Source organism: Prionailurus viverrinus, chromosome B3 (genome assembly GCF_022837055.1).
Source record: "Prionailurus viverrinus isolate Anna chromosome B3, UM_Priviv_1.0, whole genome shotgun sequence".
Lineage (NCBI taxonomy): Eukaryota > Metazoa > Chordata > Mammalia > Carnivora > Felidae > Prionailurus > Prionailurus viverrinus.
Genome location: NC_062566.1, coordinates 55,843,801 through 55,864,296, shown reverse-complemented (window position 1 = coordinate 55,864,296; position 20,496 = coordinate 55,843,801). Strand labels below are relative to the sequence as shown.

At 35.8% G+C, this 20,496-nt stretch overlaps 1 protein-coding gene across 3 annotated transcripts in view; it reads right to left on the bottom strand.

Annotated features, from left to right (window-relative positions):
- Positions 1–20,496, bottom strand: part of TTBK2 (tau tubulin kinase 2) — a 164,768-nt gene that overhangs the window by 127,827 nt on the left and 16,445 nt on the right. For all 3 annotated transcript variants that reach the window (XM_047862921.1, XM_047862922.1, XM_047862920.1), the window contains exon 2: positions 2,484–2,619. In XM_047862921.1, the coding sequence (XP_047718877.1) occupies positions 2,484–2,552 (69 nt within the window). In that variant the 5' untranslated portion in view covers positions 2,553–2,619. The remainder of the gene's footprint in view (positions 1–2,483; positions 2,620–20,496) is intronic.

Sequence of the window (20,496 nt, the reverse complement as noted above, 5' to 3'; positions counted from 1 at the left end):
AATTCCTAATCCACAAAATTATACGTAAAAAAATGATTGTTTTTTAAGCCTCTAAATTTTGATGCAGTTTGTTCATAATGGTAGATAACCAAAACACCATCCATAAAAATGAGACTATTTCTTACTAAAATGCTACTATGCCTCCCAAATTTGGGGGACATGTTTGATACGTATATTAGTTCTAATTATCAGGACAGAGCAACTAAGCCAGGCATAGCTTCATTTGTCACCTTTTGATATGTCTACTGGAAACAGCCAAACTTTATCACAGCACTTCATACAAAGCACTCACCAAAGAAACACTCATTTCTGACTTACATAAAAGATTACTAACTGTAATCTTCCTGCACCAATCCATGATGACAACATGATTCTTTTCTTACATTTACTCAAGTAAATTTTCAAAGCCAATTGATTTGCCTAATTGGTTAAAACACTGTATCATAGAAACAAAATTTGTATTTCTAAAGGAAGAATCTTCTTTTCCCAATCTGTTGATAAACTAAGGAAACCACTATAACAACTTTCCTACACCTGGTAATGAACAAAACTCTGATTAAAATACATATTTAAATACATCTGAAACAAAAATGCTTCCTTGAAGAGCAGAGAAGATGGCAGATTCCAAGTCCAGGACAAGGAAGATATCAAAGGACTATTAGGATCATGTTGAAAGACTCAAGAGACAACTTGAAGGGTGTCCTCCCTTAGTCAAATGAGACAATTTAGGGATCAATAAGGATAGTAATGACAACTGACTGAAACATATGAAATATGCTTAAATCCATGCATTCTTGACTACCTATTTTTAAAAATCTCATTGGTCACTTTTGGAAAATGCCAGAGAACCAATTCATTATTTTGAAAACTGGTAAATTAAGAAAAAGAATTAAGCATTTATTCTCTTTTCCTAATCAAAATGTACCTCAGGACAATCAAATAGTTGACAACAAAAAATTTCTCTTTGTAGATGTACTTTAAAAAATGAAGGAATGACAGGAGTGCCTGGGTGGCTCAGTGGGTTGAGCATCCATTTTGGCTCAGGTCATGGTATCTTGGTTGTAAGACTGAGCCCCATGTCAGGTTCTGCATTGAGTGTGGAGTCTGCTTCAGATTCTCTCTCTCTCCCTCTTCCCCACTTGCACACGTGTGCACTCTCTCTCTCTTTCTCTCTCAAGATAAATAAACATTTAAAAAATGAAGGAATAACAAACACTCAATAATCTGCAATTAACAGACCTAGAAAATGATGATCAGGACTGCTAAAAGAGAATGGCCAATAGGACACACAATGTCTTGATGGGTGATAAGACATTATGTGCCTCCTATTGAAAGATCACAATACCCTTTATAAAAAAAAAAAAACAAAACACCAACTCAATAAACAAACCTGAACTTAGATCTAATCAAACCCCAATAAATAACAATTTGGGGATGCCTGGGTGGCTCAGTTGGTTAAGTGCCCGACTGCTGATTTCAGCTCAGGTCATGATCTCATAGTTCCTGAGATCGAGTCCCACACTGGGGGGTTGTCGGTGCAGAGCCTGCCTGGGATTCTCTCTATCTCTCTCTCTCTCTGCCCCTCCCCTGCTTTCTCTCTCTCTCTCAAAATAAATAAGCTTCTAAAAATACATAAATAAGAATTTACATAAAATACATGAGACAGAGAAACCTATTAATACCACACAGAAGAAATCAGAAAACTCCAAACTGTGAAATTCTACAGGTAAATGACCAAGTTTCTTCCATAAATAAACTGTGAGGAACAAAAGCAAGATGAAAAGAAATCTAGAAATTAAAAGATATTTAAGTGATGTCAACCAATTGCAACACCCAGGCTTTATTTGGATTTGATTCAAACCATTAAAAATAATTTACAATAGGGGAAATGTGAAAGGTGGAAGGATACTTAATGACATTAAAAAATTATTACTTTTTTAGATGTGATAATATTATGACTACATTTTTAAAAGAATTTTTAACCTTTAGAGATACATAATTGTAGTACACACAGAAAAAATACCAGGGTAAAAGATTTGCTTCAAAATATTCCGGGAGGGAGGTTAAAGAGATAAAACAAGACTGACTATAAATTAATAACTACTTAAGCTGGGGCATGAGTATATAAAGGTTAATTATATCAGTCTCGCTACTTTTATGTATGCTTACAATTTTCCTTAATAAAAAGTTCTAAACTTTTTTAAAAGAGAATTTCATTGTACTGTATTTTTTTTTTCATTTGTCTTTCTCTAAGTACACTTTTTTCTACCTTACTCAGCATTAGCTATCAGTGGTTAGGAAAACTGACTACTGTATAAAGCAAGAATTATTGTATAAACAAGACAATCACAGGAAAATAACTGGAAACTGATTCAGGCATATTAACAATATATATATTATTTCCTAAGGAAATCCTATTTTTATCAAGATACCAAAAATTACCCCACATGTTGTCTCTCTCTTGATCTAAGAGAGATACCCACCACTTTCCATCTTTCTTTGACCAAGATTCCAACACTGAGAATATCCGGCTGCTCTCCTCCTCCACTCATTGCAATTCACTGATGTGATAGAACGGTTATACAGGCATCCAGCTCCCAAGGGTGGTTTCCATTTAACCTAAAACAAAAGAAACAGCAGCAGCATATCAGGGCTAATTAATTAACACAAACATTCCAGGACCAAGTAGCACCATTAATTCTATACATTAATTAGGTTGCTTTGTTGGAAAGGGAGTAAAAACACCACAAACTCAGTTCCAAAATCTGTTTAGTGCTTATATAAAAAAAAAGTACCTTTCCATTAAAGATGCTCATGACATTACAAAGACATTATGTTACAACACAGATATAATTTCAACGTTTATTTATTTTTGGGACAGAGAGAGACAGAGCATGAACGGGGGAGGGGCAGAGAGAGAGGGAGACACAGAATCGGAAACAGGCTCCAGGCTCTGAGCCATCAGCCCAGAGCCCGACGCGGGGCTCGAACTCACGGACCGCGAGATCGTGACCTGGCTGAAGTCGGACGCTTAACCGACTGTGCCACCCAGGCGCCCCTACAACACAGATATAATTTCAATAACTGAGATTGCTAAACTATAGAGCAAGCATGGTGTCAATGACAATTGACCTAGACAGACCACCACCCTAACTACAACATATTGCTAAAGAAAAAGACATGGTACCTAACTTACAACAGCTTATAGTTTAATAGGTTGTAAGTTAGAGCTTATCATCATCAGAGCTAATAAAATTTTAATATTACATAATGTACAAAATGCATTCAAAATGCATAGGAAATAAACATGAGCCACAGAAATGTACTGTTGATCAGTTCTAATACAATGATATTTAAAGAAAAAGAGGATAATAATATGAACAGCATACCTACAGAAAATGAAAATAAGCAGAAAAATCTGGCCTAAAGGAGATAAGGAGATGACAACATAAATCATAATTAGAAATTAGGAAGACATAAAAAGAAATCTGAGCTAACTCAGAAAAGGATCAGAAATGAAGAGGAGACACATGAGAAAACACCATACAAATTAAGGAAGAAAAAAAAGAAGAAAATGAAAAACATATTTAAAAGCAAAAGTGACAAATCAAAGGCAAAGTAAATACAAAATACATATTATAGAAGGCCCCCAAAAAGAAAACCCATGCTAGGAAATAGAACAAATACTAGCCACTATAATACAAAAAATTTCTCTAAATTAAAAGAAAAAGGCTAAATTTGTATACTGAAATGGTATATCACTGGGATATTCTTGGGTATACCCAGGTATACCTGGGAAAACAACCCAGGAGATCAACATCAACACGCAGTCTAATAAAACTACTGGATTTCAAGGGGGAAAAAATCATCAGCATCTGTGCAGACAGTCCAAATTACTTAAAAGGTAAAGAAAACAGACATTGGCACTGACAATAGACATTAGCACAAACAGTTTACACCAGCAGACAATGAAATTATACATTTAAATATCTAAGCCAAAGATGTTCTACCCAGCCAAATTAACTTCCATAGCTAAAGGAAACAAACAGTTATGAAACACAGAACTCAAAGAACACTGTTCCCAGGAAATGCCCCTAAGAATCAACTATATAACAAGCATCAGACAATCAAGGAATTATGGTAGAAGATCTGGCATGAGGAATGGCCTGAAAAGGCCTAAAAGCAATGATAACCCAGTAGCAATGAGTACCTCTGCCTTCAGATTGTGGACTTTAAACATCACCTCCCACTAAAAGAAATCAGGGCTTCCTGGAGAAATGGCTTTTTCCAGGTCTGACACAGGAAATTGTACACAATGAACTTGAGATATCTTGTCAAATCAGAAAGCAACAAAATATCAACAATACTACTACAGGCAAGTCAAAGGAAATCAGAGCCAGGCAAAAGGATTCTCATTTGCCAAATTTCTCCCTTGAGCATATACAAGAATGGTGACTGCAATGATTGGAAAATATAAAAAATACAAATACCAATAGTTCATAATGACACTCAAAAAAAGAAAAAGAGGGGCGGCTGGGTGGTTCAGGGGGTTGAGCATCTGACTATATATTGGTTTTGGCTTAGGTCCTGACCCTAGGGTCATGGGATGGAGCCCTGTGTGGGCATGGAGCCTGCTTGGGATTCTGTCTCTCCCTCTGCCCTTCTCCCCCGCTCACATGCAGTCTCTCTCTTTCTCTCTCCAAAATAAACAACAACAAAAAAAAGTAAAAAGAAAATTCCTCTTTGGCCATCCTGTGGAGGTTGCCAGAGTACAACTTATTACTCTGAACACTGATAATGAAAGAAAGAATCATGGATTTATCGTGCCTTTCTGGTATGAACAGTATCTGGGGGAAACTAAGGAGATGAATTTATTCCTCAAAGAATAATCACAGCTAATAAATGCTAGAAGAAATGACAGAATTAGAAAATCACCATTTTCCATGGGGTGCCTGGGTGGCTCAGTCGGTTAAGCATCCGACTTCAGTTTAGGTCGTGATCTTGAAGTTCTTGAGTTTGAGCCACACATTAGGTTCTATGCTGACAGCTCAGAGTCTGGAGCCTACTTCGGATTCTCTCTCTCTCTCTCTCTCTCTCTCTCTCTCTCTCTCTCTCTCTGCCTCTTCCCTGCTTACACTCTGTCTCTCAAAAATAAACATTAAAAAAATTAAAAAAAAAAAAAGAAAATCACCGTTTTCCAAATCCAAAGGTAGATGGGGAACTTTAATATGAAAGATTAAGTTGAACCCACCAATCAATCTTTTTTTGTTTTAAATTTAATTTATTTATTTTGGGGGGAGGGTGAGAGCCAGATCAGGATCAGAGAGAGAGGAAGAGAGAGAGAGAATCCCAAGCAGGCTCCATGCCACAAATGCAGAGCCCAACGGGGGACTCAAACTCACAAACCATGAGATCATGACCTGAGCCAAAATCAAGAGTCAGACGCTCAACCAACTGAGCCATCCAGGAACCACCCCCCCCACAACCACCAATCAAGCTTAACATCACTAAAAAGCAAGACAATGAAACATAAGTGCTTCCTGATATTCTGCAACAAAATTTTCTCAGCACCACCTATGCTACGAAGTCCCTCGCCTAAAAAAAAATTTCAAAACTAAATTTAATCAATATTCTAGATTTAATTATCATTTAAAAAAATAAGGGGAACAAAGGCATATGTTAAATGCCAACCTGAGAATAGAGTAAGCTAAATCCATGATACTGGAGATTCTAAAGGACAAAATGACCAGTTTATCCAACAAATAAATGGTATGGAAAATAAAAGACCTTACACTATACATTACAAGAAACAATATACATCTCAAACTAAGGCAACAACTAGCAATCAGAAAAATTGAGTAGGATATAATATTAAGGAATAACTGATAATTTTCTAGAGTGTAACAATAGTGGTATGGTTATGTTTAAAAAGTCTTTCTCAGACAGATACCATATGTTTTCACTCTTATGTGGATCCTAAGAAACTTAACAGAAACCCATGGGGGAGGGGAAGGAAAAAAAAAAAAAAGAGGTTAGAGTGGGAGAGAGCCAAAGTATAAGAGACCCTTAAAAACTGAGAACAAACTGAGGGCTGATGGGGGGTGGGAGGGAGGGGAGGGTGGGTGATGGGTATTGAGGAGGGCATCTTTTGGGATAAGGTGTTGTATGGAAACCAATTTGACAATAAATTTCAAAAAATAGAATATAAAATAAAATAAAATAAAATAAAATAAAATAAAATAAAATAAAATAAAAAGTCTTTCTCTGTCAGAGACACATAAACTACCAATGTACGAAGTGAAAAAAGGTCTTGAATTTGCCCTAATTCACTGTAAGGGGAAAAAGAGTTACTGTGTTAGGGGTGGAGAATTAGATGAGGTAAGAATGGTAAAATTTTTATAATTTTTCTAACTGTATGATGGGTACATGGGAATTCACTATACTATCTATTTCTGTGTATGTTTGCAATATTTATATATTAAAAGTAAAAAAAAAAGTGCATAGGTTAAAAATATCTAGAGTCTTTTTTAACAAACAGTACTGTGATAACTACACATCCAGTGCAAAAGAATGAACTTGTACCTCCATCTAATATCATATACAAAAATTAACTCAAAATGTATCAAAGACATAAAAGTGAAAGCTACAATTATAAAACTCTTGGAGAAGAAAACAAAGGCATAAATCTTTATGACCTTGGACTAGGCAATGATTTCTTAAATAGGATACTGAAAGTACAACAAACCAAAAAGAAAAAAAAAAGATAAATTGAACTTCATCAAAATTTTTAAAATTTATGTTAAAAGACAATCTAGAAGAAAAAAACTGCAAACTAGATTATCTGATAAAGGTCTAATGCCCAGAATATATAAAGAACAATTCAACAACCAAAAAAAAACAAACAACTCGATTTAAAAATGGGCAAAGGACGTAAACAAATAATTCTCCAAAGAAGACATACATATGGCTAAAAAAGCATATTAAAAGATGCTCAACATCTCTATCATTGGATAAATGCAATTCAAAACCTCATGAGAAATCACCGCATAATCACTAGGATGGCTACTATTAAAAACAAGCAATCAGTTGTTTAACATAGTGTTGGAAGTTCTAGCATCAGCAATCAGACAACAAAAGGAAATCAAAAGCCTCAAAATTGGCAAAGATGAAGTCAAGCTTTCACTTTTTGCAGATGACGTGATACTATACATGGAAAACCCGATAGACTCCACCAAAAATCTGACAGAACTGATACATGAATTCAGCAAAGTCGCAGGATACAAAATCAATGTACAGAAATCAGTTGCATTCTTATACATTAATAACAAAGTAACAGAAAGACAAATAAACTGATCCCATTCACAATTGCACCAAGAAGCATAAAATACCTAGGAATAAACCTAACCAAAGATGTAAAAGATCTGTATGCTGAAAACTATAGAAAGCTTATGAAGGAAACTGAAGATACAAAGAAATGGAAAAACATTCTGTGTTCATGGATTGGAAGAATAAATACTGTTAAAATGGCAATACTACCCAAAGCAATCTACACATTCAATGCAATTCCAATCAAAATTGCACCAGCATTCTTCTCGAAGCTAGAACAAGCAATCCTAAAATTTGTATGGAACCACAAAAGACCCCGATTGGCCAAAGTAATACTGATGAAGAAAACCAAAGCGGGAGACATCACAATCCCAGACTAAATTTAGCCTCTACTACAAAGCTGTAATCATCAAGACAGCATGGTATTGGCACAAAAACAGACACATAGACAAATGGAATAGAATAGAGACCCCAGAACTGGACCCACAAATGTACGGCCAACTAATCTTTGACAAAGCAGGAAAGAGTAGCCAATGGAAAAAAGACAGTCTCTAACAAATGGTGCTGGGAGAACTGGACAGCAACATGCAGAAGAATGAAACTAGACCACTTTCTTACACCATTCACAAAAATAAACTCAAAACGGATGAAGGACCTGAATGTGAGACAGGAAACCATCAAAACCCTAGAGGAGAAAGCAGGAAAAAACCTCTCTGACCTCAGCCGCAGCATTTTCATACTTGACACATCTCCAAAGGCAAGGGAATTAAAAGCAAAAATGAACTATTGGGACCTCATCAAGATAAAAAGCTTCTGCACTGCAAAGGAAACAATCAACAAAACTAAAAGGTAACTGACGGAATGGGAAAAGATATTTGCAAATGACATATCGGATAAAGGGCTAGTATCCAAAATCTATAAAGAACTCACCAAACTCCACACCCAAAAAACAAATAATCCAGTGAAGAAATGGGCAGAAGACATGAATAGACACTTCTCTAAAGAAGACATCCAGATGACCAACAGGCACATGAAAAGATGCTCAACATCACTCCTCATCAGAGAAATACAAATCAAAACCACACTGAGATATTACCTCACGCCAGTCAGAGTGGCTAAAATGAACAAATCAGGAGACTACAGATGCTGGAGAGGATGTGGAGAAATGGGAACCAGCACTTTCAACAATAGCCAAATTATGGAAAGAGCCTAAATGTGCATCAACTGATGAATGGATAAAGAAATTGTGGTTTATATACACAATGGAATACTACTTGGCAATGAGAAAGAATGAAATATGGCCTTTTGTAGCAACGTGGATGGAACTGGACAGTGTTATGCCAAGTGAAATGAGTCATACAGAGAAAGACAGATACCATATGTTTTCACTCTTATGTGGATCCTGAGAAACTTAACAGAAGACCATGGGGGAGGGGAAGGGGGGAAAAAAAGTTACAGAGAGGGAAGGAGGAAAACCATAAGAGACTCTTAAAAACAGAGAATAAATTGAGGGTTGATGGGGGGTGGGAAGGAGGGGAAAGTGGGTGATGGGCATTGAGGAGGGCACCTGTTGGGATGAGCACTGGGTGTTGCATGGAAACCAATTTGACAATAAATTTCATATTAAAAAAATAAATATAGATAAATGTAGAAAAAGAAAAAAACAAGCAATCAAACAGAACTAATAAGTATTGAAGAGGATACAAAAAGTAAAATATAAAAGTAAAATAGTGGCAAAGTAAAATATAAAAATGTAAAAACAGCCACTATGAAACACACAGTATGGCAGTTCTTCAAAACATTAAACATACATTTCCCACATGATTCTGCAATTCCAATGCTGGGTATATATCCCCTCAGATTGAAAACAATGTCTCAAACAGATATTTGTGCACTCAAGTTCACAGCAGCATTATTCACAATAGCCAAAACATGGATACAGCCCCAATGTCCATCAACAGATGAATGGATTTAAAAAATGTGGTATAGAAAAAAAAAAATGTGGTATATGCATACAATGGAATATTATTTAGCCTTAAAAAAAGAAGGAAATCCTGACATGCTACAACATGAATGAACCTTGAGAACATTATACTGAGTGAAATAAACCAGTCACAAAAGGACAAATACTCTTATGTATCCACTTATATGAAGGATTTAGAGTAGTCCAAATCACAGACAGAAAAAGCAGAATGGTGGTTAGTAGGAGCAGGAAGGTAGGGAAAAAGGGGAAGTGTTGTTCAGTAGGTATAGAATTTCAGTTTTGCAAGAGGTAAGAGTTACAGAAATCTGTTTTACAACAACGTGAATATATTTAACACTAATGATCTGTCCGCTTAAAAATGGTTAAGATGGTATATTTTATATTTTCTTTACCATAGTAAAAAAGCAAAGCAAAAGGAAAGGAAAGGAAAGGAAAGTGAAAGGAAAGGAGAAGAGAAGAGAAGAGAAGAAAAGAAAAAGAAAAGAAAGGATGGTATGGGCCAAAGGTGGGGAAACTGGTAACATTCAGCATGATAATATACATTTAAACTCTAAACCAGTAATTATACTTCAAGAAATCTATTCCAAAGGTACCACGACAAAAAATGTGAAATGACTTCTTCGCAAGACTTTTCACTGTAACACTACTTACAATCACAAGACTAGGAAAAAAAAAACCTAACAGCCCATCAATAGGGGGTTAATGGAATGATATGGTTCATCTGTGTAATGGAATACTAGTCCAGGAATAAGAGAGATGTTGATACAGTGATTTTCAGGATATATTGTTAAGTGAAAAAAAGCAAGATGCAGTAAAGTATTTACAGTATGCTACTTTTGTGTTAAAAGAAGATAAATGTTAAACTTATTAACTTATTTGCTTTTTTTAAAAAGAAAAAGAAAAAAAGATAAGCCAAAAAATGATGAAAATGATTCCCTATAGCAGAGGTCAGTGTATTGTTGGAAAAAGGCCAGATAGTAAATATTTCAGTCTTTTCAAGCCATATAATCCTTGTGATAGCTACTCAACTCTGCTGTTACAACACAAAAGAAGCTATAGATGATATGTAAACAAATGAGTATGGCTGTGACAAAACATTATTTGCAAAAAGAGCTAGGTAGCCAAATCTGGCTTACAGGCTGTTGTTTGTCAACCTTTTCTCAAACGAATGGAGAAAACAGAATAGAAGGGATAAGAATGGGAGCCAGACTTCTATGGATCTATTTTATAACGTAGGTTTGATTTTAAAATCAAAATCATTGGAGCACTAGGGTGGCTCAGGTGTTGAGCATCTGACTCTTGGTTTCAGCTCAGGTCACGATCCCAGGGTCATGAGATTAAGCCCAGCGTTGGATGAGCTTGAAGCCTGCTTAACATGCACTCTCTTCCCTCTTTCTCCCTGCCCCTCTCCCTTGCTCTCCAAAATTTAAAAAAAAAAAAAAAATTAAACCAAAATCATTGTTTTGCATGAGAAAAAACTATTATAATTAAATTCCAAGTTCAAGAAAGTAACTTTCCAAGAGTAATCATCAGAGCTGGCTTTAAACTCATCCTCGTCTATCAATAATAGGTATGAATAAGTGACCACACTTCAGAAAGTCTACTAATTAGGGGCTGCCTGGGTGGCTCAGTTGGTTAAGGGTCTGGGTCTGGATTTCGGCTCAGGTCATGATCTCATGGTTCACGATATCGAGCCCTGTGTTCAGCACAGAGCCTTCTTCTAGGATTCTCTCTCTCTCCCTCACTCTCTGCCCCTGCCCTGCTCGTGTGTGGGTGTGTGTGCGCGCACGCACACGCGCACTCTCTCTCTCTCTCAAAATAAACAAACATTTTTAAAAAGTCAACCAATCAGCAGTGACACTCCATAACCACACGTGCATAACAAAAGTTCAACCACTTTCTAAACAGTCTCACTTCACTGATCCCAGAACTCTTAAGCCTCACAGCTCTCCCTTGCACAGAGAGACATGAAAAAGCATTTGGTTCAGATATTCAGTGACGGCCGCTTCCTTCAAGACAATTAAAAGATATAATTAGGGGCGCCTGGGTGGCTCAGTCAGTTAAGTCTTCGACTTCAGCTCTGGTCATGATCTTGCAATTCACAAGTTCAAGCCCTGCATCGGGATCTGTTGCTGACAGCTCAGAGCCTGGAGCCTGCTTCTGATTCTGTGTCTCCCTCTCTCTCTGCTCCTCCCCCATTTTTTCTCTGTCTCTCTCGCTTAAAAAATAAATAAAACATTATAAAAAAATTTTAAGACAAAATTAAATTTAAAAAGAAAAAAAAGAGCCAAATATCAAAAATTTTACACAACCTCTAAAAATTTAAAACAGACTGAAACCAATAACCTACTGTTTTACCAAGTTTGTGGCTCTAAAATACAGTAATTTGATTGTACATTCCCTATTCTATTTTTTTTTTTTAATTTTTTTTTCAACGTTTATTTATTTTTGGGACAGAGAGAGACAGAGCATGAACGGGGGAGGGGCAGAGAGAGAGGGAGACACAGAATCAGAAACAGGCTCCAGGCTCTGAGCCATCAGCCCAGAGCCTGACGCGGGGCTCGAACTCACAGACTGCGAGATCATGACCTGGCTGAAGTCGGACGCTTAACCGACTGCGCCACCCAGGCGCCCCGTACATTCCCTATTCTAAAGGAATAAAAGAACCACAAAGAAATGTTAAAACAGCCTTTAGTAGCTATATTATTAGAATATCAATTACATTATTTTAAAACTATTATAGATATACTGCAGAACACAGCAAATAACTGATTACATTAAGCCACTAGGAATCAACATTTTACGCAAAAAGAGATATAAATACAGAAGTCAAAGAAGTAAAAATCCTGAAATCTTATAATGAAGAAAATATGAAAAAATATGCTCTTTATTTAAATATGTACTTCACAACTAACCATGAGCAGTCCTAGAAGCAACACAGAACAGTCTCATTAAACATCCATTAGTATCCAGACTGAGGGTACCAAATACCATTTTCCTCCCCGCCACACCCAAAACAAAAAAGACTGAGGGGTATCTGGGCAGCTCAGTTGATTAAGCATTTGACTCTAGATTTCAGCTCAGGTCGTGATCTCATGGTTTGTGAGTCTGAGGCCCACATCAGGCTCTGATGACAGCGGGAAGCCTGCTTGGGATTCTCTCTCTCTCTCTCTCTCTCTATCTCTCTCTCTCTTACTTTCTCTCTCTCTCCTCTTCCTCTCTCCCTACCCCTCCCCACTCACATTCCTTCTCTCTCACTCTCAAAATAAATTTTATTTATTTATAAACTTTGAAAACAAAATAAAAAGAATGAAAGCTCCTTGGACAAATGACTACTTCTAAAACTATGGCAGAGTATGTAAAAGATATGCCTAGAATCTCGCTATGCTTGAAAGCAGGGAATATACAGGGGTGCCTGGATGGCTCATTTGGTTAAGTGTCAGATGCTCGGTTTCAGCTCGGGTCATGATCTCACGGTTTGTGAGTCTGAGTACCACGTCAGGCTCTCTGCTGTCAGCGAGAACCCCACTTTGGATTCTCTGATTCCCCCCGCCCCCATCTGCCCCTCTCCTGTTGATTCTCTCTCTCTCAAAATAAATAAACTTTTTTTAAAAGTTAAAAAATTTTTCTAATTTATAAAAAGAAAATCTACAATCTAAAAAGGCTAGTAAAATATTCCTCCCTTTTACAACTGTGTCTCTGTATGAGGCCACATTTTCTTTATATACTTCAACCAAAGCAACATATTGTAAGAGAATGAACACAGAAGTATGAGAATCCAGCTGTCTTCTATCATGCCAGATATTGAAGAGACTTAAAAAAACATAAAAGAATGCCATTCATTTCATCAACTTGCTTTTCTGTTTTGGAAAATAGTTAACATGCAACAGTTTTATTATTTTAAAATAAATAAATTTAAAATATATTTTAATCTTAATACAGTAAATATCATTACATATAAATCTATGATTAAAAAAACAAACTCTTTAGGGTCCTCAAAAAATTTTAAGATTACTAAGACAGACGTCCTGAAACCAGAGTTTGAGAACAGCTAAATTATGTTATAGAGATACATATTTTTCCCTATTAATAATCCAGACTTATGGTATACAAAGTTATGCGAATGAGTAAACTTTTTTTAGAGTTCCATTTTTGTTTTATAATGTTTTCTAATATGCCATTTTGTAGTTTTTTTAATCATGAGAAGTGTACTCTTTAATCCCCATTACCTATTCCTCCATCCACTTAGATAAGAGTCTGTTTCTTGGTTTGTCTTTCTTTTCCTTTGCTCATTTTTTTTTGTTTGTTTCTTAAATTCCACATACAACTGAGACCATATGATATCTGTCTTTCCCTGACTGACATATTTCGCTTAACATAATATTCTCTAGCTCCATCCATACTGTTGTAAATGGCAAGAATTCATTCTTTTTTATGGCTGAGTAACATTCCATTATGTGTGTGCACACGGGTGTGTATACGTATCTTCTTTACCCATTCATCTATCGACAGACACTTGGGCTGTTTCCATAGTTTAGCTATTGTAAATAATGCTACAGTAAATATAGAGGTGCATGTACCCCTCTGAATTAGTGATTTTGTATTTGGGGGATAAATACCAAGTAGTGCAATTACTGGATTGTGGGGTAGTTCTATTTGTAATTTTTTGAAGAATTTCCATAGTGTTTTCCATAGTGGCTGCACCAGTTTGCATTCCCACCAACAGTGCAAGGGGGTTCCTTTTTCTCCATATCCTCGCCATCACTTGTTGTTTCTTGTGTTTTTTTATTTTAGCCATTCTGACAGATGTGAGGTGATATCTCATTGCAGTTTTGATTTGCATTTCCCTGATTATAAGTGATACTGAATAATTTTTCATATGTCTGTTGGTCATCTGTATGTCTTCTTTGGAGAAATGTCTACTCACATCTTCTGCCCATTTTTTAATAGGATTATTTGCTTTTTGGGTGTTGAATTGTATCAGTTCTTTATATATTTTGGATATTAACCTTTTATTAGATATGTCCTTGCAATTACCTTCTCCTATTTGGTAGGTTGCGTTTTAGTTTTCTTGACTGTTCCCTTCACTGTGCACAGATGTTTTATTTTGATGTAATCTGAATAGTTTGTTTTTGCTTTTATTTCTCTTGCCCGAATAAGTAAACATTTTTTAAAATTCTACAATCTTTTACTAATTCTACAAACTTTTACTAATCATCCTTTCAATAAACATTTGATGAGGACCCTGCCAAAAACTGTGGAAACACTAAGATGAGTAAGTTACAGTTCCTAGCCTGTAGGACAAGAATGGCTCCAGGAAAGAGTTCTCAAAGATGATGCTATTGATAGAATACCTAAATGAATCTGAATACATTAAGAGGAGACCTGTACAAATTGAGGAAAATTTGGGACTGAATTAGTGATTAGGAAACTAACCAACCAAACACACAAACAAAAACAACAATTATAAGCTCCAGGAAAAAAAATAACAGTGTAGAAAAGAAAAGATACCATTATCTCTATTTATATCTGTATAGATAGCAAATTTCACCTACACGTCAAACCATTTACAGAGTCAAAATAAAGTCTGAATATTGATCTAATCAAAATTAAGATATAACATTACTGGGGCACCTGGGTGGCGCAGTCGGTTAAGCGTCCAACTTCAGCCAGGTCACGATCTCGCGGTCCGTGAGTTCGAGCCCCGCGTCAGGCTCTGGGCTGATGGCTCAGAGCCTAGAGCCTGTTTCTGATTCTGTGTCTCCCTCTCTCTCTGCCCCTCGCCCGTTCATACTCTGTCTCTCTCTGTCCCAAAAATAAATAAAACGTTGAAAAAAAAAAAGATGTTTAAAAGATATAACATTACTGAAAAAATAGGACTTAACTGTGGTAGGAATGAGATAAGCAGTGAAAAAAATAAAATTCCCATCTTCCATAGAAAAAAGCCTATATATTATAACTAAAATTTAAAAGTTAGGGGCGCCTGGGTGGTTCAGTTGGTTGAGCGTCTGACTTCAGTTTGGGTCATGATCTCTTGGTTCATGGGTTCGACCCCTGCATTGGACTCTGTGCTGACAGCTTGACCCCTGGAGCCTGCTTCAGATTCTGTGTCTCTCTCTCTCTCTGCCCCTCCACTGCTCACACTCTGTCCCTCTCTCTCAAAAATAAACATTAAAAAAAAATTTTAATAAAAATTAATCAGCAGCAATACAAGCACATCAGTTTAAGATATAGAGGTAAACAATTAAAAAATCAGGAAAAAGTGTTCAAATGAGTACTTCTGCAGAGTTGTAAACAGGGCAGACGGGGAGGAAAGAAAACTGTTCTTTTCCATAATAAAGTGCAGAGAATCATTAAACTTTACATGCATATTTAAATTAATTGAAAATAAAAAAATAAATTTAAAAAGTAACTTGTTGGGGCAGTTGGTTGGCTCATTCAGTTGAGCATCTGGCCCTTGATTGTGGCTAATGTCATGATCTCATCATTCATGGTTTCCAGCCCCCCCACAGAGCCTGCTTGGGATTCTGTTTCCCCCTCTGTCCCTCCCCCACACTCACTCTCTCCCTCTCTCTCTCTCCTCCTCTCTCTCTCCCTCTCTCAAAAATAAGTAAATGAGCATTAAAAAAAAAAGTAACTTGTAAAATATTTAAACATGAAAAATTCCTTATGCTTCAAGTTAAAGAGTTATAAAACAGTATATATAGATATACATATCTATCTATATATATAGATATATATATATATATATAATCCCATTTGTATTTTTAAAAGTGTATACATAAATTATGTATAGAAAAAACCTGCATTCGGGTGCCTCAGTGGCTCAGTTGGTTGAGCGTCCAACTTTAGCTCAAGTCATGATCTTACTCGTGGGTTTAAGCCCTGCTCCCCCCAAGTAGGGCTCTAAACTAACAGCTCAGAGTCTGGAGCCTGCTTCCGATTCTGTGTCCATCTCTCTCTCTCTCTCTCTCTCTCTCTCTCTCTCAAAAATAAATACACTCTTAAAAAAATAAAATAAAGAACCTGATTGATATTTACCAACTATTAACAAATTAACAAATTAACTATTAACAAATTATATAGTTCTATATAATAGGATTGTTTAAAGGAGGATTCCTCTTCTGTAAATTTACTACACCAAATACATATTTTTACAATAAGAAAAACACTATTTTTAAAAGTTAAAAATTTTAACCCTTACATATATGGTCAAATGATTTTCAACAAAGGTGTCAAAACTATTCCATGGGGAAAGGACAATCTTTTTTAAATGCTTACTTTATAATTGTATGCAAAAATTTACTGAAAATAGAGTTAAAAAAAACTATACAACTCTTAGAAGACTACATAGGGGAAAAGCTTCATAACATTGGATCTGGCAATGATATCTTGACTATAATATCAAAACAAAAGAAAAAACAGATAAATTGGATTTCATAAAAATTAAAAACTTTTGTGAATCAAAGGATGCTATCAACAGAATGAAAAGGCAATGGAATGGGAAAAAAATATCTGCAAATCATATCTGATAATGGGTTAAATATCTACAGTATATAAAGAACTACAACTCAACAACAATGTTTTTAAATAGGCAAACAACCTGAATAGATATTTTTCCAAAGAAAATATGCAAATGGCAAGTACATTAAAAGATACTCAACATCATTAATTATTAGGGAAACACAAATCCAACCACTAACCACTTTATACCCATTAGAATGACAATTATAAACACACACACACACACACACACACACACACACACACACAACTGCTGGCAAAGATGAAGAGAAACTGGAACCCCTGTGCATTGCTGATATTAACTTAAAATGGTGCAGCCACTACAGAAAACATTATTGGAGGTCACCCTCAAAATTAAGCATAGAATTAAAAATATGATTAAATAATTCCACTTCTGAGTATATAGCCAAAAGAATTCAAAGTAAGGAGTCAAAAAGACATTTGCACACCATTGTTCATAGCAACACTATTCACAATAGCCAAGAGGTGGAAGAACCCAAGTCTCCATCCCAAGTGACAGACTAATGGATAAACAAAATGTAGTACATACATATAATGGAGTATTATTCAATCTTAAAAAGAAAGGAAATTCTCAAACACACTACAACATGAATGAACCTTGAAGACATTATGCTAAGTTAAATAAGCCCATCACAAAAGGTCATATTTATGGTTCCATTTATAATAGGTACCTAGGTAGGCAAATTCATAGAGACAGAAAAGTAGTTTCTGTCTGGTGGGTTGCTAAGGGCTACAAGGAGGGGATAGTGTTGATTTACTGTTTGGATACGGAATTTCATTTTGGGAAGATGAAAAAGTTCTGGTGGCACAACAGTGTTAAGGTATGTAATGGCACTGAATTTGTCCACTTAGAAATGGTTACAATGGTAAATCTTATGTGTATTCTACCACAGTAAAAAAAAATTTTTTTAATGATTACTAGTTACCCCTCAGATATAACTACAAAATCCAAATAATTTTCATGGTCTCACTTTAAGTTACCAATGGAAATATCATGGAACAAAATGACACCCTGTGTGGAGTCCTTCACAGAACACTGAAATAAATCTAAGAATACACCTGTTCCAATTAGGAACTGAACCCTACAGAAAACACCTAGAATCTTATAAGCTACCAAGATGTACTACTTGTACTGCTTCTAAAATGGCTCCCAATGATCTCTCATCTCATGCTTTTGATCCCTCCTTGAGTGTAGGTGAAATCTAATGAGTTGGGGTGCCTGGGTGCTTCAGTTGATTAAGCATCCGACTTTGGCTTAGGTCATGATCTCACGGTTCGTGAGTTCGAGCCCCACATTGGGGCTCCAGCTCGGAGTCTGGAGCCTGTGACTCCCTCTCTCTGCTCCTCCCCTACTCATACTCTGTCTCTCTCTGTCTCAAAAATAAATAAACATTAAAACAAATTTTTTAACAACAACAAAAAAAATCTAGTGACTTGCCGCTAATGAATAGAATATAACAAAAGTGGTAGGTTGCTTCCCAAATATATTGCTAAAGACGTCTACCTTGCTCACATTCTTTCTCTTTGGCCCTTCCCAATTGGTGCTCTGATGAAGCAAGCTGCCATGTTGCCTCCCAAGAAAGGCCCAACATGGCAAAGAACTGAGGATAGCCCTTGCTAGCAAAATTATATGATTCCATTTATAACTGGTACCAAGAGCTATAGCAGAGAGCTGAGGCCCATAGTTCAACCACTCCAAAGGAACTGAATCAATGCCAACCATCGGACTAAGCAAAGAAACAGATCCTTCCCCAGCTGAGCCATGTGACAACTACAGCCTATCCTGACTGCAGCCTGTGTCTGACCCTAAAACAGAGTACCTTCCTGACTCACACCCAAAATCTTGACCTAAAGACACTGTAAAATAATAAATGTTGTTATTCCAAAACACTAAGTTTTGGGTAATCTGTTATGCAGCAATAAATAAGTGACACACCAGCCTTCAATGGTATGGGGCAATAGTTCTTTCTGATTCCACATCACTAATTATATCTAAACAGTGAATGTAATTTGGCTGCAAATAATTGGAATTCATTTTTCAGTAACACTAATAACTTAAAAATAATCAATCTTGATGCAAGAAAACTAGATACTGCAAGAGAAAAATTAAAAATTTCCTCCTTAATAATATTCATGACCTAGAATAACCTAGGTGACCTTAATGACCTAGATCCTAATAGAGTAAACAGCATACTAATGAATTCAGTCAATGAGGATAAATCTGAAGATGTTGCCCAAACAGACCCAAAGATGATGAAATATGAACAAAACATATTAAATGGATATTCAATTTGTAAAATAACATGTGGTGAAAAATCACTTGAAACGTGTTAGATAGAAAAAGACTGAGAAGAAAACAGCCAACAAATTAATAAGCAAACACTGACAATCCCCTAGATTATAAATCCCTTAAAGATGAAAACCATATCATAATCACATACCCTCTGCCATAATAAAAAAATATATAAACTTTGCAGTTAATCAATAGATATTTGAGGGGTGCCTGGGTGACTCAGTTGGCTGAATGTCCGACTCTGGCTTAGTTCATGATCTCATCATTCACGAATTCAAGCCCCACATCAGGCTGTGTGCACAGCTCAAAGCCTGGAGCATGCTTCAATTTCTGTGTCTCCCTCTCTCTCTCTGCCCCTCACCTGCTCACACTCTTGTCTCTTTCTCTCTCTCTCAAAAATAAACATTTAAAAAAAATTTTTTAACACAAAAGTGTATTTTAAAAAAATAGATATTTGATGAAATTAACAAAACGAAAATGAGGAAACTATAATTTAAAAGTTATACAGATTCACATACACAAATATAACAGAAAGATGCGAAGAAAAGGAGAAATAAAAGGAAAATGAAAATAAGAATAAGAGGAACAATGGCAAATGGATAAAAAATCCTATAATAATTCTATAAAAATAAGCTAGACCAAACCACACCAAATGAAGAGAACTCCCTATAAGAGAAATTAACATAATACTTCAGTGAGTTTATTGTGTTCTAAGTCCAGAGACTTCTCAAAAAATAGACATGAAGACCAAACTACCTAGATTCAAATCCTGGTTGTATAATCTAAGGCCCATTACTTAACTTTTCCATGCTCAATTTCCTCATCTAAAAAAAAACAGGTAACAATGGTGGCTATCTCAGGATTAAAAGTGACAATATATGATATATGTAAACTATTTATCACAATGCCTGGCATACTAAGTGTGCTCAATAAATGGCCATGATTACTTAACAAATCATTGTGTATGCTTCTTAACCAAAAGAAGAAACAGTCACATTAACAGACATACTACTGTCCAAAGCAGTCCCTGTGCTGCTTGAATGCTGATGAACAGAAATTATCATGTTTGCATAGAGGCCTTGAATTTAAACCCATTATACAACTACTACTTAGCAAATTCATACAAAAATGTTTTTGCCAGCAAGAGAAAAATATTACTCTACAACTATGATTACAAATTAAATTACAGCATTTGCATTGTTATAATCTTGCTTTTAAGGTTAAGCGAAAATTGGTTGATCAAAAAGGGAATAAAAATAAACCAATGCCACCTACTATTTCTAAATTAGAAAAAGTATAAATTAGTTCCTAAATGTGTCTTGACTTGAAGCAAATTTTGAGAACCCGC